This window comes from Halyomorpha halys, unplaced genomic scaffold, assembly GCF_000696795.3.
Source record: "Halyomorpha halys isolate HHAL.00 unplaced genomic scaffold, Hhal_1.1 Scaffold134.1, whole genome shotgun sequence".
Taxonomy (NCBI): Eukaryota; Metazoa; Arthropoda; class Insecta; order Hemiptera; family Pentatomidae; genus Halyomorpha; species Halyomorpha halys.
Window position 1 is genome coordinate 529,566 of NW_027107159.1, and position 27,662 is coordinate 557,227.

Genomic DNA, 27,662 nt, shown 5'->3' on the forward strand with positions numbered 1-27,662 from the left:
TTCTGTCCGCAAGTTCCTGGGCATGGATCCTGACACTTATTCCTAATGCAGGCTCTGTTTGAAGGGCAGTCGGTATTGAGGACGCACTCGGGTCTGCATCCCTCGTACGGATTGCCGATGTATTCCGGAAGACAAGAGCAAGAACCCGCACCGTTCTGTTCCCTGCAGACGGCGTTGGCACCGCAGGGTGAAGGCTGGCAAGGGGTCGGTCTCTCGTGGAGCGATTCGACTAAACATTCGTTTTTAGTTTGTTATTAGCAATATTGATTTCGTCATTCTATTATTGCTTTATGTTACTGCATGGAGTTTTTATTTTATTTATTATTGATTCGTTGGAATGTATTATACCTATTACTCTTTTCTTTTAGGTTCTTGTTTTTTTTTCTAATAAATTATTTTTTATTGGCAAATACGCAACTTTATCACTATGATTTAACGTCTTTTAGTATTGTAATTTTCTCTTTCCTTTAGGTTGATGTAGTAACGCATTTCATTTTAATTTATTCGACCGTCTATGCAGCGGTAATTATTTCACCGGATAATTTTAGTTCAGGGTCGATACCGGTGTTTCCAGAGGATATATTTTGGACTTTAGAGTGATGATAAGGAGATATAACAGGAGATTCACAAGTTTCAATAAATGTACAACTGAATGCTGACAAGAAGCATAAGCTAATTTTTTTCAGACCTGTTATTTTTACATATGGTTTCTATATACTTATATTTTGTTTACTAATAAGCAAAGGAGAAGTGCCTCATATAGCTTTCTAATTTAATAGCAAACTTAATTAAGGATATGTAAGCCATAAATTAAGGCATTCATGAGAAAACTAAAATTGTTTTTCTACGTTTACTCAATGTGCTATACAAAGAATTTCTGTGCAGGTACTCATAAAAATTACTAGAATCATTAAACAGCAATGGAGAATATGCAGCTGCTAGATGACTACTATACATTTAATAGTAACTGTATAAGGACTTATAAAGAATGAGTTCCCAATGCCAACTGTAGGACGGGTATTTGTAGAACTTTATATCTAAGGATTCTTTAATAAGAACTAAGGAATATTTTAAAATATAATTGAAAAAAAAAATTAAAAACAAGACAACACTAAATATTCTCAAATATATTTTATTATAACAATACATTGATGACAAGATGAAGTTTTAATGTACTTTTTTGATGTGTCATAAGTCTTCAGATTTCGAAATAAAAGCTAATTTCTTAGTTTTAATGTCTCCATATTACTTAATTAGCAGAATATAATAAAATATAACAAAAGGAATTAACGATAAGGACAATCAACCATTGAACAAACATTGGATCCTGATAATAATAGAGGACATAAATCAAGATGAGAATAACAACCAAAAGAGATCAAGAAGCGGACAACTATGAACCTGAACTGAATAAAATGTCTGGAATCCAAACAGATCCTAAATTAATATTAAGTCCTTGAAAATTCAATGTAACAGCATAAGATAACATGCATCATGCAATTTTTAACATGAAATACGTTCTTTTAGCATGAATATAAAAATATTGATTGCAACATATCCTATGGATGTATCAGTAATTGAGCTAAGAGTTGCTCTCTATAATGTATATTTGAAAAAACAGTTTTTTAATAAAAATAAATAAATAAAGAAAAGCAAAAATATGTATTTTTTTTTTTGTAATAATTTCTTTACTTTTGAACATTAAAAAAAATTAATATGAATTAAGTCTGAAATTAATAAGTCATATATTATTAAGTTAATAAAAATATTTAACTAAAATAGATGTTGAGAGGTCGTAGGGTAAGAGAACCAGGGGTTTGTGTGGCTGTGATGTGATTCCTACTTGATTTGGCTAAAATTCGTTTCAGCGTTACCGAGAAATGATTCTTGACAAATTATAGGTCTATTTTTTTTATAGAATTCGAAAGCATGAACAATCCTTCCTAACTTTCGTTATAACTATGAATCCCAGTAAACTAACGAGGGTTCCAGAAACATACTTTGTTATGTGCAGATTTTTCACTAACCATTAAAAGATTTCCCTCCTCTCTACCCTCCCCCCAAAAAAAGAAACATAAGTTGAACCAGCTCAAAACTATGCGTATAGGTTATCAAATTATAGCGAGAGGGTGGTGGATAATTATATCAACCAAAAACAAGTTAAGTTTTTATAATTATATAAATCTGCAGGTGATACCCAAGCCTATTGACTTGACTTCTACAAACGAAAGGACTTCTTCCAACACAAGATGATGAGGAAGGCTGAAGAACCTCCGTGTAAGGATCAGTATTCGGCAAATGATGGAACGACGGTAGTTGAAGACAAACCGCTTCTCTTAGGAAATGTTTTTCAATCGTTTGTTCACGATTAGCACCGAAGTAGGTCGAGTATACCGGTTCTCCCAAATACTTGAAGGGTATGAGGGCTTCCGGAAAAATAGCATGAGTCATTTGAAGATTTGGTCACTTTTCAGCGTATGTTCATCTCCACTTAGCCGCATTGCTAATAGCCCTACCAGTGAACCAAATTAATACGAATAATATATTTATTGGCAATACTTTGAATAATAGACAGTTAGGAGTCTCAGGATTTAACTACCTTGGAGCACAATTAAACTTTTCAAACAACAGTTTGTAAAGTCTGGGAAAAGGTTTGCACCCTCTAGTCTATATCACTTTAGCCTACGTCAGCAGTAGGCACACTAAGGTACGAACTAATAAAACCCTCTTACGTGCGGTGTTAATACAAATACACAAATCTGCATTAATGTTGCGGTATTAATACAATCACAAACCTCATCCTTATCAAATAACAATAAAGGGAAAGGTTGTACTCAGAATCTTCGATCCTGAGTTCTCGATAAACAGTGCCGATAAAGCTGTTATTGTCAGTCAATTAATTAGACTGAATTGGGTAGGTCACTTAAGAGAGTTGGGTGGAAGTAGCGATAACTGATACAAAAGAGAAAAATACTCTTTTACCTTTTAGTAATTGGAGAGCGACTCCACAAAACAATGAACAATAGTGGAAGATCTTCGAGTATGCCAGGACTCGTCAATAGTTCCAGCGCGACAAAGCAATGAATGAATAAACCATTTTATTTAAATATCTTAATATCTTCATAAAAATCTTAAATATCTTCATAATTGGGTAAGATTTGAGAAACTAAAACCAAATATCATCGAAGGTATTCAAAGAGAATTTGAAGTTTGATATTATAATAGTATGCCAAAGTAAAATAACGAATATAGGCACAAGTACTTGGAAAATTGAGATCATGAAAATTTAGAACCTATGGACTGTTTTGAATTCAAGCCATTTTAATGATAGAGCGAGAAAAAGGTGTGTTTGTTTATTTGATTAAAAAATTCTTATGTACTCCAACTAGAGAAGTTTATGCTATCCAACATATTAAAAGAGTGGAAAGGTGGGGATTTATTTATCGGAATCCCAAAGACCAATTCTCCCAGGCAGAATTCGAACCAATACCATTTCAGACCAAAGAATACTAGGGTGAGAAAACAACGAAATAATCATTATTGGTAGGTATCGAGATAAAAAACACTTTAAATTAAGTATTATTTAATAAATAATATCACTTTTTTAGGTTATACTATCGCACAGTAGCCCTAACTTGGCGGCAATCCCCCCAACACATACGTCTCTTTACTTTCTGAACTGTTATTAGAGATATGTTACTTGCATATATCATTGATATATCACTTGCAACTCTATCTTGCTAATTCTACTTATTTTGAAAAAAAAACTGCGTGTGCCACCGTCATTTTATGAAATCCCGTTGACGATATCTTCTTCAACCAATGTCATATTTCAGTCTCCCAACAGTTCTCATGTTAACCGTTTTTGTTGCCACTTTCAAAATGAATTGTTTTGAGAGTAAGATCAATTTATGGAAATTTTACAATGAAATAGGAAACCCCGAAGACTGTGTTCGTTATTTTATTTAATATTTGCTCAATGTTTAGGTGCCATGCACAACTACAGAGTTAGAGGCACCGTATTCTGGATTTTGTGGTTACATTTCTCGATACAGGTTGTTCTCCTTTAGGAACTTAAACAAATTCTTTCAATTTTCTAGCAGTAAGGCTTGACATCGTCCCCAGAGGCCAAAAGACGTTCTTGATGATTCCAGACGCGAACAGTGTTCCAGGATATGCTCCATCGTCAGGGTACATTTACAACTATAATATGTCAAGAAGGTGCTTGTGTGCTAATCTTGTATGTCCGATCCTGAGTCGGGTTATACTGGATTGTTCACGGCGATTTTCGATAATTGGCGGTAGAGGTTAGTATCACCAAGTATTGTCTTCATTTTATTTGTTTCAGGTCCCTTGGAGCAAAAACAGCGCCATGCTTCATTGCATTGGTTCAGAACCGATTCATGGTAATCATACAGCGCCAAGTTACAATTAGGCACTGGAAATAGGGTGAATGGTTCTTTGGCAGCTGTGTCAGCCAGTTCGTATCCCGTTATACCTGCATGACTGGGGGCCCACAGAAAATTTACTTTTTTATGTGATTTTTTTATTAAATCTATGACGAAAAAAACAATAGGGTTGTGCGAAATTTAGAATAGCCTTAAGGCTCGAGTAAGAATCACTACAGATCACAATGGAGGAGCCATTTACTTCATATGCTAGCGTTAATGACAAATAGATTGCATATAACTCGGAGGAAAACACTGAGAATGTGTGGGGAAGACTGTAGCGGGTGGTCTCCACAGGTAGAACAACGAACATGATTAATGTATTTTGACCCATCAGTGTAGATACATGTACAGCGCCTGTAGCTAGAGAGAAGACTTTATTATTTTAAACTTCACAGTTTTTACCTTAGATAAACACGACAGTTTCGACGAATACGACCGAACAGTTCTTGGTAAAACCTTTCCTGGTGCAGAAATAATGCTCAATGCTTCCACTGACTCAGTATTCCATAAACTATACAGAAGAAAGATCATTACATTCTTTTTTTTTTTTTTTATAACCAGTTATATGTAAACAAACGCATCGCCTGTCAGACAGAGGTTTACGAATATGAGTAAAAATGTGATCGTCATTTCGACTATTAAAAACTATGCATCTGTACTTAAATTTAGTAAAACAAATAGGTTATAAATATAATTCATATCTAATTTATTTTTCCATAATTACACATCCATTATTCACATTTTTTTAAAAATATTTTAATCCAAGAACGTAAATGGGGATTTTTCTCTAATTTGTTTTAATTATTTCAAATTTACTACAAATTCCTGTATTTACTCAAATTATTATAGATGGTAGCTTTTCCAACAAAACAAAATTGGGAAAATTTTTTTTTTGCACTGACTCCAATTTAACTTATATACTTCATTTCGTGAAATAAAGTTTAACACATTTCACTTAAACTATCCTTTTCATCGTTATATGACTAATTATTTGCAACGCTAAAGTTTTCGTCGCTTTTCATATTATTTCGTGTTGCTCCGATAAAAAATTATACAAGATCAAACAAATTATCTGTTGTCAGTTTTAGCTTCCTAAAATGGTTGAAAACTGCACTGAAATTGGACGATTGGTGTAATAAATTATTCATTTTTTTTGTATTCGTTTTTAAGATAAATTAATATCAGTTTTAACAAATAATTATTGATTATTTACATTTTTGTGCTGTTTTCTTATTATTTATCATTAGTTTTTAATACAGTGTTCTATTTTTAAAATACTTTGTGCAATATTTTTACTCATATTATGTTTTTATAAAATCGTAATATGTTTTAAACATGAAGAGGGGACGGACAAGGGAAATGCATACGTTTAAATAAATTCCACTTTCTCAGTGTTAATGTGAAAAAAATATATAAAATAATTTTTTTTGTTTTTCAACGTTCTATATTTTCTTACTCTACCAAAGAATTCGGTACTTCTTGTACTGTTGTTATTGAGATTATTATAACTCTAATCAGCCAATGAAACCCCGTACAACTCCTTGAAATGTCTTTTGAACTGTGGAAAACCTATTTTTTGTTCAGAAACTGCGGATTACTTTTACGGACACGGCATAGAGTGGCTGAACACCCTAGGACAGCCATTTAATGAAAAAAGGAGATTATAAAAATCGTTTCAAAACATCGATGTTACCACTACATAGGTCTTAAAACATCCAAGGTTGCACCTCTGTCTGCGAAGGCCGTTGCGGGGAGTGTTGGAGACAGTGATTGGTTGGTGGTTTCGGCATGGCACACTCAGGTTCACTAAGCCCTCAAATAAATTGTTCATTACTAAATTCTATCCAATACATTTGTAACCATGTATAGATGAAAATGCATTTCATTAGATGATATAAAGATTCTTGCCTGATTTTGTGTGCCTTCATGCATTTTTCGATGTATCTTTAAGGTCTCATCTTTAAGGTTGTAACACACGTTACAAAAAGTTGTACAGTCTTCTATTGCCGTATAAAAATTGTCAGTATCAGCTGTTTCATTATAAACAGTAACGCAATGCGTGTTATTATTATAAATAAAATGATCAAGAGTAAAATCCTTACATTTTCTATTCTATAATTTTTCTTTTCGTCCGGAGCATCCACTTTAAGGTTAACAGGGTTGAGTCAAATGTGGACCAGAATGAGATTTCGGTGAAAAGTTTTGTAGCTCTTGAATTCGCCCATTTATTTATTACAGGGCGTTGATTACCAATATCAACTTAGTGACCTAAAATTGTTCCTAGTTCCATAGCGCAATCTCTATCCAGCTTTAACCATCCCTTCAATCATCCACAAAGGTTGAAACAGTAGTGGAGAAAACTTTTGTAAATAATTATATTTGAGTTCTGCCAATGGCCAGATTCTCCATTCAACCCCAGAGCGTCTGCTGCTTATGCCCTCACTCAACCTCCATTGGCTTTCAAAACCTGTGACACCAGAGTCCAATTTTCTTCACAAGTGGGGAAAAGACTATGTTTGGTGTTACCCATCCTGAATGTAATTATTATATATAGAAATGAATGTGTTATTTTTAATGTAATTCTCTTTTTTTCTATCTATTATGTAATTTATTTATCTCTATAAATATGCCCTTTTAACTCTATTACCAATAACTGAATATAGATGACAGAATTGTAATACTATACAATAAAATAAAGTAAAAAATAATAAACCTCCTCCCCCTTTTTTTCTTATAATTTGAAACCACATTTTATTTGAATAAAATTCAATTTTTTCTGTCCAGACCTCCAGTTCAGACTTCAGGTCATCTGGCTAGATTACACTCAGTCACATGACTTTGTCTTGTGCTCATTTCAGAACAAAAAAAAAAATAATCGCTATTAGAATCCAAACTTTGGGTAATTTTCTCCTTTAGTTGTATAAACTGAATAAGACATAGTTTAGAATTAAAAAGAAAAAAATACATATTTTTTTATAGTTTTGATAATAAAACTTAGGCTACAAAGTTAAAAATCGTAATCAACACCCTAAAAATATGAATGAGCAAATTTTCAGAATTCTTCCAAATCTATTCACAAAGATTCCTTTCTGGTCCTCTGTTGATTGAACTCTAAGAACTATAAATGGTTGATCCCAGATAATACTTTCGGACAAAAAAAAAAATTATATATCAAATATGAAATGAATTTACTCTTATTTAATTTATTATAGGTTGATCATGCTTAAAAATGCATGATTTTCATATTATGTTAAAAAACTGAAAAAAGATTAATTTTTTGACCCTTTTTTGCAATTTTTATTTTACATTTCCAACAAAAATTAGTCATTAATATTATGAGAAAATTATTAGAACTTTCCAGATACAAGTACCATGTAATTGTATTCTTAGTACTTTTTTAATTATAAATTAAACAACTGTGAGACTCGAATTATTTCATGAGACATATATTTCATTCAGGACTTATGAAATATATATTAACTGACATTACCACCATGGCTAGAATAAATTGATCATTCCAGTCTTTATTGGAGTACAAAAGAACTTTAAACTAATCAAAAAGACTAATATAAAATACTACATTACAGCCCACTGCTGAATCAATATGTTTAACAAAATTGAAATGTCCCCTCAATAAGACCTCTCAACTAACTTTTTAATAAATATTCACTTCTGGACAATATTCGATTTATGTTAGATTTTTAAAAAAACATGAAAGTACATTTCCTAAACTTGATTTGCTGTTACATTGCAATGTCAATCAAGGACTTAAAAAAACCCTAAACAACGTTGGCTGCTGTGAAGTCTACGTTGGGGGAACAAACTTACCTTACAGTTCCCCATTAAAACATGCAAATGCAAAAATGAATGTACAGGTTTGAAAAATTCAAAATGCAGTATGTACAAAACAATTCACAGACAGAATGTACAAAACATAACACATAACAGTCGTGCTTCTGGCATGCGACACAGACACGGTCATGGCCACTTTTGGGTACGACCCTTTCTTTTTGTGTTTTTGTTTATTTGTTTTTTTTTAATGGTTTGTTTAATAATTTGTATTAAATATTATATACACAGTGCTTGTGCTCTTATTAAAAAAATATTAAATAAAATTATATTTTAACTAAATTATAAATAATAAATAAATATTATAAAATGTTAACAAAAATTAGTAAATAAATTTGTGGAATTCTTTGAATCTGAAATCAAAAAATACCTCATTAATAAAAAATTTAATCTCTGTTTACCAAATGAGTGGGAGCATGTTTTTGAGAATGATTTTTAAGATAAAAACTCCTATTTAATTTACAGTTACAAAAAAAAAGATTGTGAAGAGTTGGATATTTGTATCAAATGTTTTATGTATCTTGAGGGATACATTTTGCTTTAAAAATTCTTTAGAAATTACACATGACAAATGTTTATATTAGGTACTTTGTGAATGAAGAATATTCTCTCAATATCTATTGTTCTCTTTAAAATAATGTAATAATAAGTATTATGATAAAAAAAAAAAAAAGAATTTTAAAAAACAGAAAAAGAAGATTGATTTTCATTACAAGCGAAGATTTTTTTATTATCAAATATATTTATAACTAAAAACCACTAATAGTTTATAAGAATGTTTTTTTTTAAAAAAGGATTGATAGCTGAAAATTATTTTCAGTTTTTATAAATGAGATATTGCATTCTAAAACCAGTCAAGTCAATTTTAAAATATTTAATTAACAATTTTGGAACTAAATTATCACGAAGTAAAATGATTTTTTCCAAAAATAATTAAATAACATGTCATTTAATTGTTTTGGAAAATGTTCATTTATTTTGTGATAAATCATCGAGTGCCAAAGGTAATAATTAAAAAGAAAAAAAAGTTTAAATTTGAAAGTGAAGTTGGCTGGATTTTTAATGCAATGCCTAAAACAATAAAAAGAAATAAGAAACAGACTATTTGAATAATATTACCTGAACATATTGTAATAAATATCAACGATTTTGAATAATTACTTTTTTTATTAAATAGATATGTATCTCTTTTGTTACTGATATTTTTAAATGGTAATAAATAAATATTTGTTTGATATTGATAACAATTAATTATTTTTGATATACACTTTATCCAACTCTTTCTAATAATTAATAGTTCCTAACAGACCCCCAATCTCAAATGGTTTCCCAGAGATACGCAATAATTTAATTTTTAATATTGATATACTTTTAAGAATAATAAATAATAAAAAGTATAAAATTAAATTATAAATTAAAATTAAAAAAATATATATTGATGATTAAAATTACTGACTATAACAACAATGCGGTATTAAAGAAATTGCCCCAGCAATATGTAAACCAATTTCAAATATCCGAACGTTATTAAGCTACTACAACAATTATATTATTAATTTTTCTTATTAATTTCAATTGAACTAACATTACTTTAATGAATGAATATTTTTATTTTTTACTAACTACTTCTCAACATTTGTTAATGGTTTTTACCTAAAGGTTTTGTTATGTAGAAAGAAATTGTTATGGCATTTAAAGTTAATGGTTATCCATGTTAACTCCTTTGTTCTGATTACCATGTCTGTCAAGGTCACATTGTATTGTTCCGTTCTAAGAACAAAAGTTTCCAACCAGTTGTATGACTAGAGTCAAAAAACCTTAAATATCTTTTGTAATTACTAATAAATTCTCCATTGGTGGTATTCTCTAAAAACTTCTCAATAGAAAAAAAAAAAATCATGCATAGAAAAAGCTTATTAAAGATGTTTACATAGGATCCTGATTAAAATAAATAATTTTTTTTAATGTAAATGTTGGCTAGGATAAAAAAAATTTCCAATTCTAATTTATTGGTCTAAGGTGAAAAAGTGGAAGAATTAAGAAAATATCCTATGTAGAAATGTTATAACTAATTATTTTATTTTACATTAAACTCACTATATTAGATAAATCTTGAAAAAGTAAAATTTGGAATAAAATAAACAGCATTAATGGTAAAATCTCTACTTAATGATTACTAATGTTTTTAATGATTTAAATTTAAAATGAATTCAATTTATGTTTAGTTTCAACCATACTACGAAACAATTTGTGTTTAATTCAATAGATCTCTTTTTTATTAAAATTATTTTAGGAATTTATTTTATTATATTTTTATAGAGAAAATTATCGTACACGTCACTGAAATACGGAAAAGGCCTGAAGGAGAGATAAGATCTGTCCCCATGAGTCTTTCATATAATAAAAGCCAGCCACTCAGGCATGGTTTGAGACAAAACCAATTCTGACTTGAGTACTCGGGTTGATGCCCAAAATTGCTTAGCCACTACTAAATGTATTTACAAATATTCAGAAGTTAGATTCTTATTTACAACGCAATTTATTCTTTATATTAAATGTTACAAAAAATATTTACAATACCTATCTTTATTGAAAGTAGCTTTAAATTAAATCACAGATAAAACCAAGTCAATGATTCATGACTTTATAAAATTGATGATTTATTTTCATTGACCCAAGAGCAATTTTTTGGTTTTATTTTGAACTGTCATGGTACTTTTTTTGAGCTGTCATTTTTTATCTTTAAAGTATAATTAATGAAGTTCAATAAAAAAAATTACTTTTTACAAAAATTAAAAGATATTTCTCTAAAGCTATAAAAGAAGTATTCAGTCTTAACAAAATGGTAATCAGTTCAAAGAAGAAATGTCAGTTTTGCCTTGTGGGTGGGTCGGTTTTGTGGCCTTATTGTTTATCATGCTGCAAGCAACAGCACACTGTGAGCTTTCATGCATCGCTGTTTCTTTACTATCATTTAATTAAAAAATAACTGATTCATATAAAAAGGAAATTGTTTCTATCTTACACATATATATTAATAACAAATGAAAAAATAAAACAAAAATGTCTGAAAAGGTAATACTTTCTAAGTCAATCATTCAATAAGTTAAATAATTTAGTGAATAAAAATAAACTATTCAATATGATTAAATTTTTTTTTTAAATTACTTTTTTAGAAAAATAAAAAAATATATAATCTCAATTAAAATTAAATAACATGAATAAAAAAAAAAATTAAAAGGAAGAAATATAATAAAACTAAGCTGTATACCCTGCCATTAATTTATAAATTATTGAAACAGCTGTTTGTTTTATATAAATAAACGCTCCATGCAGTGTGCTGAGTATAATATTACATGCCATGCAGTAGCAGAATACTAATTCCTACCTGGGATAGGTGAGCATGATGTAAATGGATCACCGGTATACCCTTGTGAGCACGAACATATCGGGGTATGATTTACAACTGAGCAGACCGCGTTTGCACCACAAGAACCCGGACACGGATCAATACACTTTTGATTAACACATGCTCTATTTGAGCCACATTCTGGATTTATAGTGCACTCTGGACGGCAATTAGGCGGAACACCGATATAATTTGCCATACACGAACAAGCCGGACTGTCACCACGGACATGACACTGTGAATTGGGACCACATGGTGAAGGTTCACAGGGATTCACTGGTTCAACTGGCTTTGGTGTAACTGAAACAATAAATAATATTCTTACAATTATTTCTTATATCTTAAGATAGAATAAGAGAATAATAAAAAAAAAACTATCAATTATCAAAGAATAGTATCAAAAATATAGAAATTTAATTTATGAATTCATCGGTTAATACTATGTTATTGATAATAGATAAGTATGCATTGATCAACAAAAAACTTATAAATAATTTGTTTTCATGGTTTCTTTTTTTTTAAAACTAAATCAGATTAATAGTCAACTAAATTTATGTTTTCAAAAATGTTGAGATATGGTCATAATGAGTGCTAATTATTAATGGTTGAATTAAACGATGAATTATTTTCATAAATTAATTATAAAGAAAAATTAATTCAATAGGATATTAAAATATATTACCTGGGATTGGGAAGCATTGTCTGAAAGGGTCACCAGTTTGTCCTGAAGGACAAGAGCATATAGGATTGTGATTTACAACATTGCAGCGTGCTCCAAGACCACATATTCCAGGACAAGGATCACGGCACTTATTATTGAGACAGGCCTGAGTCAGAGGACATTCAGCGCTGACAACACATTCTGGGCGACATTGAGGTGGTGTTCCCACCTGTCCTGGAGCACAAGAACATACTGCATGTCCGTCTGACACACGGCAAATGCTATTTGGTCCGCAAGGTGAAGGTGAACATGGGTCCCTGGGTATTTCTGAAACATTAATACATATTGAATATAAGGATATTTCTAGAATATTTTATGTAATATGAAATAGTAGGTAACAATTTTAGCAACATACCAACAGGTTTGGTTTTGCATAGAACAAACGGATCGCCAGATGTTGGTGGAGGGCATGAACAAGTAGGTATATGATTAATGACATTGCATACAGCTCCTTGTCCACAAGTTCCAGGACATGGATCAATACAGTGCTGATTAACACATGCTTTTTCTCTGGAACAATCTGAGTTCATTGTACATTCTGGTCTACAGCCTTTGAGAGGATCTCCAAAGTAACTGGGAAGGCAGGTGCAGACTCCATTATTGCAGTTAGTATTGACACCACATAATGTACATGGATCAGATTCCTCCACAGGCTTAGGTTTTTCTGTATAATAAAAACATAAATTTCATTTTTATAAAAGATAAATTACAGTGATTTAAATTTTATCTAGTTATTTTTTATTTTTAAGCAGTATGCACCTATTATCTGAGAACATTGAGAGAATGGATCTCCACTAAAACCTTGAGCACAGTAACAAGTTGGTATATGATTCTGAACTCGGCATTCAGCATTAAGTCCACAAGAACCTTGGCAAGGATCTCGACATTTTTCAGTTATACAAGCCTGAGTTGTGGGACAGTCAGTATTGACCAAGCATTCAGGGCGACAGTTTGGTGGAGAACCAATATAATTTGATTGACAAGAACATGAGGCTTGATTTCCTTCTGCTACCTGGCAATGAGAATTTGGACCACACGGGTTAGGCGAACATGGATTAGTAGGCTTCACTGGTTCAGGAGTAACTGAAAGAACAATAATGAAATGTGTCACCAGGTGATTTAGGATTTCACTGCTTTTTATTAATGTTTTTAAAAAAATATAAATTTACCAGGTATAGGATAACATCTTGTAAAAGGGTCTCCAGTTTGTCCAGTAAGACATGAGCAAATGGGGCTATGGTTTATGACCTGACATCGAGCATTGATTCCACACGTTCCTGGACAAGGATCAGTACATTTTCGCTTGTAGCAAGCTCTGTTTGTAGGACATTCTGAATTTACTACACACTCAGGGCGGCAGTTAGGAGGAGATCCTGAAAACTCTGGTGCACATGAGCATACTGCTTGAGCATTAACAGTTCTACATTGACTATTTGGGCCACAAGGTGAAGGTTTACAAGGATCTACTGGTGCTGCTTCAGTAACAGCTGAAATAAAAAAAAAAATAGTAAGAATGGTGAAAAATATAGAAATACACTAAATAAAGAAATAATGAAAGAAATATATTGTAATATAATTTAAGTTTTAAATAAACATGCCTGGTGGAGGAAGCAGAGAACAAGTTGTAAAAGGATCCCCAACATATCCTTGAATGCAACTACATGTAGGTACATGATTGACGACATTACATTGAGCATTGGATCCACAGACACCAGGGCAGGGGTCTTGGCATTTATTACGGATACATGCTTTATCAGTTGGGCAATCAGAGCTTAAGACACATTCGGGTCGGCAACCTTCATAAGGATTTCCTGTGTAATCAGCAATACATGCACAAGAACCAGCATTATTCTTCTGGGTGCAGACAGCATTAGGACCACACGGTGATGGTTCACAGGGATTTACAACTTCATCTATAAAAATTTGAATTTTTGATGATTTTATAATTATTATTCAACTTTTACATATAAGTTACAATAATCTTTAGAAAACTCACGTTTTTGTTCCAAGCATTGAATGAAAGCATTTCCAGTATATCCCTGAAGACATGTGCAAGTAACTGCATGGCTTATAACTGCACATTGGGCATTAAGACCGCAGGTTCCAATGCATGGATCAGTACATTTATTATTTATACAAGCTTGGTTGGTTGAACAGTCTGGATTAATGACACATTCTGGACGACAATTGGGAGGTGCACCAACATAGTTTGGAAGACATGAACATGATGCCTCATTTCCAGAAGCTTGACATTGTGAGTTAGGACCACATGGAGACGGAGCACAAGGGTTTTTAGGAGTCTCCACATCACTAGGAGCAGGTACTGAAATTAAACCATAGTTACATATGTTGTGTATTAATTATAATGTATTGTGGTTTAAATTGTAAAAATGAAACAGTACTTACTTGGTAATGGATAGCAACTTCTGAAAGGATCTCCTGTGTTTCCAGGTGGGCATGAGCAGATAGGGCTGTGATTTATAACTTGACAGCGAGCATTGAGGCCACAAGAACCAGCACATGGATCTGTACATTTATTATTTACACAAGCCTGAGTTTGAGAACATTCATTGCTCAGAATGCATTCTGGTTTGCAAGAAGGAGGAGAGCCCACGTATCCAGAAAGGCATGAACATACAGCAACTCCATTTGGTGTCCTGCATTGACTATTAGGTCCACAAGGTGATGGATTGCAAAGATCTTTTGGCTTTAAGTTATCTATGAATTTAAAATTAACAATTAGAAAAATATTTGTGTGACAATAAATAACAAAAAATTAAAATAGTTTCTACTCATGAATAATACCTGCTGGTATTGGTCTGCATTGAGTAAATGGATCTCCAGTGAATGACTGAGGGCAGGAACAAGTTGGGATATGATTAATCACATCACACTGAGCATTAGTACCACATGTCCCTGGGCAAGGGTCTCTACATTTATTTCTTTGACAAGTTTTGTCCCTTGGGCATTCTGTACTCAGTACACATTCTGGTCGACAGGCTTCATATGGATTTCCATTATATTCTGGTATACATTCACATACACCTCCAGGCCTACAAACTGCATTAGGACCACATGGTGAAGGATTGCATGGATCCTCTGGAACTGGTGAGGGTGTAGCTGCAATTTTAAAAATTAATTTTTAGTCCATATAATCTTAATAAATATTTTCAGTAAAATTTCAAATAGCTTATAAAACTTACTGATAGGTATAGCAGAACATAAAGTAAATGGATCTCCAGTGAATCCATTTTCACAAGAACAAACTGGTACATGATTAATGATGCTACATTTAGCATTTGCTCCACAGGAACCTGGGCAAGGATCACGACACTTCTGGTTGATACATGCCAGTTGAGATGAACATTCTGAGCTTAGAACACATTCAGGTCTACAATTTGGAGGAGCTCCAAGGAAATTTGGCAAACAAGAACATGCCAACTGGCCTCCCACTATTTGACATTGGGCATTTGGACCGCAAGGTGATGGTGTGCAAGTTACTGGCTCTGGTGTTGGAGGGGGTGGTGGTGCAGCAGCTAAAAAATATTTTCAAATATTAGTAAATTATTATTTATCTCTTTTAACGAAGCTAATAGATATAAAGTTAGCTCGATCTAAATTAATTTTATTTCATCACTTCATTGGGAAATATATTGGCTAGTTGGGATGGTATAGTTCAGGACTTTACCAATACCATACTTACTAAAAACATTTTAGAATTAAACAATTAGAAGGTATTGGAAAATATAATTTCTTCTTAAAGTCAGTCAAAGCTTAATCTCTTACAAGGATTGATTATCTAAGCTAGAAATTCTTTTTAAAAAAAAATGAAAATCCAAATAACCATATTGCACCCTAGTAAGAACAATGAAGCAACTAAAAAATACATATTCACTGTTGTTTTTCCCTGTCTGATTCCCATCTCCATGACACCAACATATATGGTATAAACTGATCCCTAACTAATTTTTTTTTCCCTTACCTGGCCATTTCTGGCATAGACCAGTATACATTGGATTTACATTTGCCAAAAAACAACTTTTTTTTTTAGCTCGGTTCCATACAGATAGAAAAAGTCTGACCAGAGTTGTTCTAATTAAATAGAGTTGACTGTATTTATCATGCAAAAATAATATAAATTGAACATAAACATTAATGTATATTTATTTACTTACGGATAAGGTGACACTGTGAAAATGGATCACCGGTATATCCTTGAGGACAGGCACAGATTGGATTGTGATTCTTAGTGTTACATTGTGCATGGAGGCCACATGTATTAGGGCAGGGATCAGCACACTTCTGATTTATGCAGGCTTTATCTAGAGGACACTCAGAACTAACAATACACTCAGGCCTACATGTTGGAGGATGTCCCACATAACTGGGAAGGCATGAGCATACAGCCTGTTGATTAACTGTTCTGCACTGGCTATTAGGTCCACATGGAGAAGGAAGGCAGGCATCCCTTGGAACTGGTGAAGCTAGAAAAACATTTAAATATTAGTTTAAAATAATTTGATAATATCAATATAATTATTATATTTAAAGTTAAGTGTTGTTACATACGTGTAGATGGTGCTTGATGGCAAGAGAAGAATGGGTCTCCAGTAAATCCAGCAGGACAAGTACATATTGGAATATGATTGGCTACAATACATTCAGCACCAGTTCCGCAGGTTCCAGGACATGGGTCACTACATTTGTATCCAATACATGCTAAAGGAGGAGCACAATCTTGATTGGATTCACATTCCCTTCTGCAACCAGCATAAGGATCTCCCTGGAAGCCAGCCAGACAAGAACAGGCTCCAACTCCATTTCGATTATGACACTCTGCATTTGCACCACAGGGTGTAGGATGACATGGATCAAGCTTTTCAGGAGCCCTCTCTGTTGCTGAAATGCAAAAATAAAAATAATAAAATAATGGTTCAGATGTTGAAAAATATGATTTGACCATTTTCTTTCACCAGCATCTTACTTGCTATAGGTGCTGGGTGGCATGAAGTACTAGCATCACCAATATAACCTTGTGGACATGTACATACAGGATTGTGGTTTACTACACGACATTCGGCTTGATGTCCACAAGAACCCGGACAAGGATCTATACACTTTTCGTTTTGGCAAGCCAAGTTTCCAGCACACTCAGCATTAATAACACATTCAGGTCGACAGTTTGGTGGGTTGCCAATATAATTAGGCAAGCATGAGCATGCTGGTGTTGAGCCAACTGTACGACACTGAGAATACGGACCGCATGGTGATGGAGAACACGGATCAGAAGGTGGAGAAGGTGTAGTAGAAGCTAAAATAGAATAGTGAACAGAAAATAGAAAAGGTGTTAAAATAGTATTAAGAATAAATGAGAATGAAAGAAAGATATAGGTAGAGATAAGTCTATATAGATAATTCTGAAGTAATAAGTTAGAAACTAAATGAGAACTTCAGAAATTATAATATCTTAGTTTTGATTTTTTTTTTTTTCGATATATAAAGTATATAATAAAAAATGAAGTTTAGGTAATTTTAGGAATACGTTGCTAATTTTAATCTTACGTTGTAGTCTAGAACAACGCAGGAACGGGTCCCCAGTGAACCCTGAAGGGCAACTGCAAATAGGATTGTGGTTGACAACTTGGCATCGTGCATTTTGGCCACAAGTTCCAGGACATGGATCTGCACATCTTTGATTAATGCAGGCTTTGTCTTGAGAACAATCTGAACTGACAACACATTCTGGTCTGCAACTTGGAGGTGATCCCACAAAGTTAGGTTGGCAAGTGCATACGGCATGTCCTTTAATTTCCTTACATAAGCTATTAGGACCACAAGGCGATGGAACACAGGGATTAGTTGGCCCTTGAGTAGCTGTATAAAAACATTTCACAGAAATTTAAGTCACTAATTTAATCATAGGACAAAGAATGTATAAGAATGAAATTTATCTTACAAGCTTGTATTATTAAGCATTTTGCCAATGGATCACCAGAATATCCCTGAAGGCAAGAGCAAGAAGGAGCATGGTTTATAACACGGCATTCAGCATTTATTCCACATGTTCCTGGACAAGGATCTTTGCATTTATTATTCATACAAGCTTTACTTCTGTCACAATCAGAATTTGTTACACATTCTGGTCTACATCCGGAGTATGGATCTCCAAAATATTCAGGTAAACAAGAACATGAGCCAGCTCCATTTCTTTCTTTACAAACCGCATTAGCTCCACAAGGAGATGGATTGCATGGCATTCGAGGTTGATCAGTAGGAACAGCTAAAAGAAAGAAAGTAAGAAAAGAAGGTATACAATGAAATATTAAGAAGAAGAAGAAGTTAGAGATAAATAGAGTAGTAATAGTTTAGTTTGAATTAGGAAACAGAAAAGAAATCTTACTTTGTTGTAAAAGTGAACATCCAGCAAAAGGATCTCCTGTGTAGCCAGGAAGGCACGAGCATTGAGGATTATGTTTAACTACTTGACAAGATGCTTGAGGCCCACAAGATCCAGGACATGGATCAATACATTTTTCGTTTTGACAGGCCAAGTTACCTGGACATTCTGCATTGATTGTACATTCAGGTCGACAGTTAGGTGGACGACCAACATAGTTTGGTGAACATGAACAAGCAGGAGTATTTCCAATAGCTTTACATTGGGAATTAGGACCACAAGGAGATGGAATACAAGGATTGCCAGTAGGTACTTCAACTGGGCGCTCTAAAATTTTAAGAAGAAAGAAAAAGAATTAGAGAAGATATAGTAAAAGAGATAAATAAATAAAAGAAATATTCTTCTTCTTTTTAAGAACAGATAGAAAATTAGAAATTGAAATAAGAATGTAAGAATTGAAAAATAGGAACTTTTATGATAAAGTTTAAAAAGAAAAAAATAGACCTATTTGTACAAACTAAAAGATAATTATAAATGAAAGAATTCCATACTTTCTTCTTTAATGCAACGAGAAAATGGATCTCCAACGAATCCACGAGGGCAGCTGCATATGGGATTATGATTGACAACTTGACAACGAGCATTGATTCCACAAGTTCCAGGACAAGGGTCAGCGCATTTTTGATTCATACATGCTTTATCTTGAGGACAGTCAGCACTGACCATACATTCCGGGCGACATGATGGTGGGGTACCCAAGTAATTAGGTTGACAGGAACAGACAGCGTGACTATTTATGACTCTACATTGACTATATGGTCCACAAGGTGATGGCTGGCAGGGATCTTTTGGCTTTTCAGGTTCAGCTGATTAAAAAAATAAAATATAAAAGTTGAAGCAGCCATTACTAATTGAAGTAGTATCCCTGTAATTTACATTTAATTTTCTTACTTGGTTGTGGTTGGCGACATGCTGACATAGGATCACCGATAAATCCTGGTAAGCAAGTACAAGATGGTCCATGATTAATCACATTGCACTCTGCATTAAGTCCACATATACCTGGGCATGGATCTTTACATTTGTTATTCATACAAGCTTTTGATCTATCACAATCTGAATTAACAACACATTCAGGCCTACAGCCTGTGTATGGGTCACCAAAATATTCAGGTAAACACGCACAGGAGCCAGCACCATTCCTTTCTTTGCATACAGCATTGGCACCACAAGGTGATGGGTTACATGGATTTTTTGGCCCTTCAGTTGTGGGCTCTGAAAATTTAGAGTTAAAAGGAAAGAAGTATTTAGATTTATAGTATATAGTATTAGATATATGAAAGTAGAAAGAATAGAGTAAGATAATAGGTTTTGAGAAATTTCTTACGTTGCTGTATAAGTGAGCACCCAGCAAAAGGATCACCCGTGTAACCAGGAACACAGGAACATTGAGGAGTATGTTTAACAACTTGGCAAGTTGCCTGTGGCCCACAGGATCCAGGGCATGGATCACTACACTTCTCATTCTGACATGCCAGATTTCCTGGACATTCAGCATTTATAGTACATTCAGGACGGCAGTTAGGAGGATGTCCAACATAACTAGGAGAACATGAACAAGCTGGAGTATTCCCAACTACTCTACACTGAGAGTTAGGACCACATGGAGATGGAATACAAGGATTGCCAGTAGGTTTTTCAACTGGGCGTTCTAAAATTTGGTGAAGAAAGAAAATTATTAGAAAGAATGAAGTAACAGAGAAAGATGAAAAACATAATTGAAGAATAAACAGAAACTAAAAATTAAAATTATAATAGAATTTAAAAAATCTAAGAAATAAACTTTTATTAGAAAATAAATAAAGGAAAAAGTGTTGATAAAATAAAGTTTTATAATAAAAAAAGTAGTTTCAGAAAAGTTTGGAGCAAGATATTAAAAGTTTTTTAATAGAATAAAATAAGTATATAGATAGCAGCTAAGATAAATAAGAATGATAGCGAAAACATAAATAAGAGCCCTTACTTTCTTCTTTGAGACATCTAACAAATGGATCTCCAGTAAAGCCCTGAGGACAACTGCAGATTGGATTGTGGTTTACCGTCTGGCATCTTGCATTTAAACCACAAGTCCCAGGACAAGGATCTAAACACTTTTGATTTAAGCAAGCTTTGTCCTGGGCACAATCAGCACTAACCATACACTCTGGTCTACATGTCGGAGGTGTACCAATGTAATTTGGTTGGCAGGAACAAACAGCATGTTTATTAGTCACTCTACAAATACTAAAAGGACCACAAGGTGAAGGTTGACAAGGATTTTTTTCAGGCTCCGGAGCTGAAATATTATGAAAATTGTGAAAAATTACAGATTCTGATTTATTTTATGTTAAGACCTACAGTGCTCAAAGATACATGGTTTGCAAATTATCAATTCTTACTTTTAGGAGGTTGTCTGCAAGCAGCTATCGGATCACCGGTAAAACCAGGAAGACAGGTACATGTTGGAGCATGATTAATTACATTGCATTCAGCATTTATTCCACATGTTCCTGGGCAAGGATCTTTACATTTATTATTCATGCAAGCTTTCTTTCTGTCACAATCTGAGTTCACTACACATTCTGGCCTGCATCCCGTGTAGGGATCTCCAAAATATTCAGCTATACAACTACATGATCCAGCTCCATTTCGTTCTTTACAAACTGCATTTGCCCCACAAGGTGAAGGATTACAAGGATCTTTTGGACCTTCAGTAGGGGAAACTAGAAGAGGAAAAACTAAATATTGTATTTGAAAAGAGATAAAAAGAAAAAGTATTTAAGAGAAGATGTTAGATCATAAATAGCATCAGAAAAGAAACATAAATAGAAGCTCACTTTGTTGCACAATTAAAGAACACCCTGAAAAAGGATCTCCAGTATATCCAGGCACACAAGAACACTGAGGATTATGCTTTACTACATGACAGGTTGCTTGTGGGCCACATGATCCAGGGCATGGATCTCTACATTTTTCATTCTGACATGCTAAATTTCCTGGACATTCAGCATTAATTGTACATTCTGGTCTGCAGTTTGGAGGGCGTCCAATATAGTTTGATGCACAGGAGCATGCTGGAGTATTTCCCACGGGCCTGCATTGAGAATTAGGTCCACATGGGGAAGGAACACATGGATTTCCACTAGGAGGTACTTCAATCGGTCTTTCTAGAAAGTTGAAATTTAAGAAGAAATGAAGGAAATGAAACAAGTAAATAGTACCAGAAAATATAGAATAAAGATTATAAGCATAAGAAAAGTATATAGTAAAGTATAGAAATAGTACAAGAATATGTCTTACTTTCTTCTTTTAAGCATCTAACAAAGGGATCACCGATGAACCCAGAAGGACAGCTACAGATAGGATTATGATTCACAACCTGGCAACGTGCATTGAGGCCACATGTACCCGGACAAGGGTCAACGCACTTTTGATTGATGCATGCTTTATTTTGTGCACAATCAGCACTTATCATACATTCTGGCCGGCAAGCTGGTGGACTTCCAATATAATTAGGTTGACAAGAACAAACAGCATGGTTATCTACAACTCTGCAGACACTGTATGGGCCACATGGAGAAGGTATGCATGGATTTTTAGGAGTTGTTGGCTCAGCTAAATAGAATAAAGAAAGATGTATATAAAAGTGATAAACGTAAAAATAGATGTAAAATAGTAAATAGAAAAGTAATTGAAGATTGAAGAAGAAACTAAAGTTATCTGAAGTCATGACTTCAAAGTATAAAGTAAATAAATGAGAATAAGAAAAAAGAAAAGAGAGATTCTTACGTGGCGGAGGTTGGTTACATGCAGTCAAAGGATTGCCAGTAAAACCCGGTAGGCAGTTGCATGTAGGTGCATGATTAACAACCTTGCACTCTGCATTCAAACCACACATTCCTGGGCAAGGATTTCGACATTTATTATTTGTACAAGCCAAGTGTCGAGGACAATCAGTGTTAAGGACACATTCTGGTCTGCAGCCTGTGTATGGATCTCCTGTGTATTCAGGAAGGCATGTACAAGATCCAGCACCATTTTTTTCCTTACAAACAGCATTAGAACCACAAGGGGATGGATTGCATGGATCTCTGGGGCCTTCTACAGGAACAGCTGGGTAGAAAAATGAAAGATAAGACTGTTGTTTTCAATGAAGGCTATAGTAATTATAAAGATATGAGATGTCGCTTACATTGAATAATAGGTGAACATTCTATAAATGGATCACCAGTGTAACCTGATAGACAAGAGCATAAAGGAGAATGGTTTGAAACACTGCATAGTGCATTTACTCCACATGAGGCTGGGCAAGGATTCTTGCATATTTCATTTTGACACACTTGATTACCGGTACAGTCAGCGTTTATTGTGCATTCAGGGCGACAATTTGGTGGTCGGCCTATGTAGTTGGGCAAGCAAGAGCAAACTGGAGTTTCACCCAATGCATGACAGGCAGTATTCGGACCACAGATGTTTGGAATGCATGGGTTCTGGCTTGGTTTTGAAACTACTTCAGGCTCTACAATACCCCAGATAACATGCATCAAAATAAAATACATGGCATTTACATGCAGCAGCATATTATTACCTATGTTAACTTTTTTACCAGAAAAACAGTGAAAATGTAATTATAAAAACAATAAACATAAAGTGAACATAGGTAACAAGTACTGCTAAAACTCAATAAACAATGCAGACTACATGCAAGAATACTTAATACTCACTTGTTTCTAAAACACAGCGCACAAATGGATCCCCTGTGTAACCAGATGCACAAGAGCAAATAGCATTATGATTGACAACTTGGCATCGGGCATTTAAGCCACATGTTCCTGGGCAGGGGTCAGTGCACCTCTGGTTGATACAAGCACAGTTCAAGGCACATTCTGAACTAATAAGACACTCAGGTCTGCATGCAGGTGGTGCACCAATGAAACCTGGTAAGCAGCTACATACTGCATAGCCAAGAATCTCTTTACACTGGCTATACGGACCACATGGAGACGGTAGACATGGCTGTTTCACCTCAACCACAGCTAATTCAAAACATACAAATGTCATGCAAGCCCAAACCACTAGATACTAAAAATCTTTTGAAGCAAAGGAGCACAAAAAATAAAATAAACTAATCATAAAATAGTATTTTTCTAGTTTTTGATAAATAATTAAACTAATTGGGTCTAATTTGAAAAAGAATCATACCAAGGTGTATAAATAACAAAAGAGCACGAAATTAATAGAACATTATTATAGCTCACCTAGAAGAATGTGGCAGACTGAGGGCAAACTCTCTGCGGCACTAAGTTGAAATTAATGTTTCACAACTAAGCCTACTTTAATTACCTCATATTAATTTTTCAAAAATAAATTTCTAAATTTTTATCCAAATTATTTCTGAAAAATTTTCAGGTTCATAATGAAATAAAAAAAACAGGTCATTTAGAATACAATTTTTCATCAGGTATACTTAATGTGTTGAGAAAGAAGAGAATTTTTCTCCCTCGCAGCCTCATCACATTTTCACATTATTGAGAGCGAGCTAGAGTATTTATTGGTTGAAAGGTTTTTTTTTTTTTTTATTACTGCATCTTTAATCGACAATCTCTTATGTAGTATTTTCTATTTCATGTACTCCTTCACTTCATAAATATTTACTTTAGGTATAAACTGTTCAAATTGATAACTAATATATAAATAAACATTTGAATAAAATAAAAACCAAATTGAGTAGTGAAATACTGTTCTCTTTTACCATGAAATAAAGCTTGGGAAATAATTTGATACTACATCACTTAAATAATTAGTATTTTAGAAATTGTTTGATTAAGCAAGTATTTGCCGATTACTAATATCTAATTTTTACAAAGGTCGAAATTTATAAAAGTGCATATAATTTTTTTAAAAATATATATGTACAAATATATCTGTTGATAAATTAATCTGTCTTTTTCAGTTATTTTAATATTTTTGATTGATTTTTATAAGAGTTTCAAAATTTATATTATTTATTATATATAATATATATTATTGAATTATATTAATATATTCATTATTTGAGGAAACATTATTTAAAATAATATATTTCCCAAAGACAAATAACTTAGGAATTTTAACATGCATTGGAAGAAAATAAAGCGAGCACATAAAAATAGCAAAAAAGAGAAATAATCTTACTAGGAGCATGCACTATTTTGTTGCAGAAGACAAGTGGATTTCCTGTAAATCCCACTTTGCATATACAATAAGGAGAATGATGTGCCACACTGCACTCTGCATTCCGACCACAAGCACCAATGCAAGGATCTTTACACTTATTATTCCAACATGCTTTGTCCCAAGGGCAGTCCGTATTTAGAATACATTCTGGCCGACATCCTAGGTATGGATCTCCAATATACCCTTCAACACAAGAACAAGCTGCAACACCATTCTGTTCCCTGCATATTGTATTAACTCCACAGGGAGTTGGAACACATGGGTATATTGGCTTTTGTTCAACAGGAACTGAAAACATGCAATAAAATGTCAACATATATCAGGCATGCATGAAGGCCTACAGACACAGTGTGCCATTAAATTAACTGGACAATTATCATTGTTATTACACTATCTGAATAACCCTAACATGGGTTCTGGCTTTCTTAATTCTGAACAATACCCATTACAAACGGTTGTTCCTAAATAAATTCTATGAGAGTACAGAATAAAAAAGAGATTAATATAATAGGAATAAAAAGTTTTAAATTATAAAAAAGTAAATAATAAAATTTGCTACAATATGTTATACAGTAGGTCAATAAAAATATGAGATAAAGATAAGCAGTGACATATTACTTTCTAGAAAATAATTGAACAACTGACTAAGTTTATTATTTTAAGAAATCATGAATATATTTCCATTAACTAACAATTTACTAGGTGACTGAAGTAAATTTTAAACTGAAAGTTAAATCGTTTGAGAATTGTATGGACTTTTAAAAATATCAAAACCAAAAATTAAATGAAATTTATAAATCATTTTATTATAATTGAAAAAAAAAATATTTAGTAAAATAATTTAGGAAGAATGAATAAATATTTTTAAGTCAAAAAATGTTATGCATGATGAAATGCTGAAAACAATTAACTGTCAAAATATTAAAGGTACACAGGCAAAATAAAATACTAATATTAGTTTCATGATGAAATTAATACTTATTATTAAATGCAAGCGACACCTTTCCTTTCTTGAATAAGGTCTTACTTTGAGTGAAGCAAGAACTGAATGGATCACCACTCTGCCCCACAGGGCATTTACAAACGGGTAAATGATTGACAGTGTAGCACTCGGCCATTGCTGCACAACTTCCTGTGCAAGGATCAACACACCTGTATTGAGCACAAGCTTTGTTTCCTGGACAGTCGGCATTTGTTGTACATTCAGGGCGACAATGTGGAGGAGTGCCTGAATAACCCTGTTTACACTTGCACATTGGACCATTAGGAGTTTCGAAGCAGTCACTGTTGGGACCACATGTGGACGGGAGGCAGATATAGGGTAGCGATGATTCATTGTCGACACATTCTAATAGAAGAGTCATGCATTAGAGAGTAGAAACATGCATATAAAGAAGGTTCAAACCTGCTTCCTTCAATTGAAAAGATAGTTATTTTAATACAAAGACATACATATTGATTACAGATCACATGTGTAATTAATGAAAAATAGCATCATCAGAAATATTTCAATGACCCAGTCAGAATGAAAGTGCTCGGTTTAGACTGTTTTGAAATTATTGAGTTTTGTTTTACAATATATATAATTTACAGTTTCGATCAAAACTTCTTCAAAAAGTTATCCCACTAAGCATTTATGTGACTTCTTCCATAGACATTATTCAATAAATCCATTTAATAAATTTTAAACTTTGTATTTATAATTTTACTGTATATGCCAATACTGGCTTAAAAAGGTAGGAGATGAAGAATTTAAAGTTAAACATACTCTAGAATTCAATTGCTTGTATTATCAATAATTGTTATATTAAAGAATAGCATACACAGCTAGATTATTTCATGAGAAAAATAAAATAGAATTTGTCATGATTTTTTAACTAAAATAAATATATTTCTTTTTTTTAAGTTTTAATCAATCAGAAACTCATTAAATATATATATTTACATAACATATGTAAGTTGGATAAATAACTTAAACTTTTTATAGGTGCTATCAAATTGAGTATGTTTTCAAAGCAATGTGATCTATAATCAAAATGAAAAGATATTATCAAGTAATGATGAAGTTTGAAATACCATGTTAATGATGTAGAATTAATATAAGAGTAGGTTAGATGAATGAATGAAATTAGTAAAGGTTCTCCAGTAAAGAAAAGTAAAGTGCATAGTTATGAAACATTTAAATGTTAAACTATATCAATAGTAAAGCAGTATAAATATAGTAAATGGGCGCATCACTCTAAATATAATGAATAATCCAATTATATTTATTTAATGGGAACAGCGGTAAGCAAATGAAATAATTAAATTTTATTCAAACAATTGAAATTGATCATTATCAAAGAACTTATGAAATTATTTTATGGAAAAAATATTAACACATTGAGGACATAGTTTAATTTCAATAATAATAAATTTTCAATAATTAGTTTAAATTTAAATTTGAAAAAATTGTTTTTTATACCAAGATACATTAAAGACTCACAAGACACAGTTGATTTGAGAAGTTTCTCACATTAAGTGCATTTACAATATAAATATATACTTGTGATGCACCCAAAAAAACAATAGATTAGGAGT

General features: G+C 32.9%; 3 protein-coding genes across 13 annotated transcripts in view; all 3 read right to left on the bottom strand.

The window, feature by feature from the left end:
• The window catches only part of LOC136795308 (neurogenic locus notch homolog protein 1-like), a gene marked incomplete at its 3' end in the record, with an annotated part of 9,589 nt that extends 7,138 nt beyond the window's left edge, over positions 1 to 2,451 (bottom strand). Inside the window, exons 1-2 of the mRNA XM_067045447.1 lie at positions 2,223 to 2,451; positions 35 to 229 (exon numbers count right to left, since the gene is read on the bottom strand). Of these exons, the coding sequence (XP_066901548.1) occupies positions 35 to 229; positions 2,223 to 2,451 (424 nt within the window). The remainder of the gene's footprint in view (positions 1 to 34; positions 230 to 2,222) is intronic.
• The window catches only part of dpy (dumpy), a 354,721-nt gene that overhangs the window by 40,340 nt on the left and 286,719 nt on the right, over positions 1 to 27,662 (bottom strand). For 8 of the 11 annotated variants that reach the window (XM_067045457.1, XM_067045461.1, XM_067045460.1 and 5 more), the window contains 27 exons: positions 25,041 to 25,370; positions 23,591 to 23,902; positions 23,059 to 23,385; positions 22,656 to 22,979; positions 22,167 to 22,481; positions 21,704 to 22,033; positions 21,266 to 21,589; positions 20,851 to 21,162; positions 20,215 to 20,538; positions 19,779 to 20,102; positions 19,379 to 19,693; positions 18,831 to 19,154; positions 18,387 to 18,710; positions 17,993 to 18,304; positions 17,415 to 17,741; positions 17,000 to 17,329; positions 16,606 to 16,914; positions 15,634 to 15,966; positions 15,236 to 15,550; positions 14,837 to 15,148; positions 14,427 to 14,753; positions 14,029 to 14,343; positions 13,600 to 13,917; positions 13,190 to 13,513; positions 12,786 to 13,094; positions 12,392 to 12,697; positions 11,689 to 12,009 (listed from right to left, as the gene is read on the bottom strand). In XM_067045457.1, coding sequence (XP_066901558.1) covers positions 11,689 to 12,009; positions 12,392 to 12,697; positions 12,786 to 13,094; positions 13,190 to 13,513; positions 13,600 to 13,917; positions 14,029 to 14,343; positions 14,427 to 14,753; positions 14,837 to 15,148; positions 15,236 to 15,550; positions 15,634 to 15,966; positions 16,606 to 16,914; positions 17,000 to 17,329; positions 17,415 to 17,741; positions 17,993 to 18,304; positions 18,387 to 18,710; positions 18,831 to 19,154; positions 19,379 to 19,693; positions 19,779 to 20,102; positions 20,215 to 20,538; positions 20,851 to 21,162; positions 21,266 to 21,589; positions 21,704 to 22,033; positions 22,167 to 22,481; positions 22,656 to 22,979; positions 23,059 to 23,385; positions 23,591 to 23,902; positions 25,041 to 25,370 — 8,643 coding nt within the window. The remainder of the gene's footprint in view (positions 1 to 11,688; positions 12,010 to 12,391; positions 12,698 to 12,785; positions 13,095 to 13,189; positions 13,514 to 13,599; positions 13,918 to 14,028; positions 14,344 to 14,426; positions 14,754 to 14,836; positions 15,149 to 15,235; positions 15,551 to 15,633; positions 15,967 to 16,605; positions 16,915 to 16,999; positions 17,330 to 17,414; positions 17,742 to 17,992; positions 18,305 to 18,386; positions 18,711 to 18,830; positions 19,155 to 19,378; positions 19,694 to 19,778; positions 20,103 to 20,214; positions 20,539 to 20,850; positions 21,163 to 21,265; positions 21,590 to 21,703; positions 22,034 to 22,166; positions 22,482 to 22,655; positions 22,980 to 23,058; positions 23,386 to 23,590; positions 23,903 to 25,040; positions 25,371 to 27,662) is intronic. The other 3 variants (XM_067045463.1, XM_067045464.1, XM_067045465.1) reach the window with 3 other exon arrangements.
• Positions 25,994 to 26,802, bottom strand: LOC106678293 (coagulation factor XII-like). The gene has a single exon (XM_014416727.2). The coding sequence runs from the start codon at positions 26,444 to 26,446 to the stop codon at positions 26,054 to 26,056; it is 393 nt and encodes a 130-aa protein (XP_014272213.1). The 5' UTR covers positions 26,447 to 26,802; the 3' UTR covers positions 25,994 to 26,053.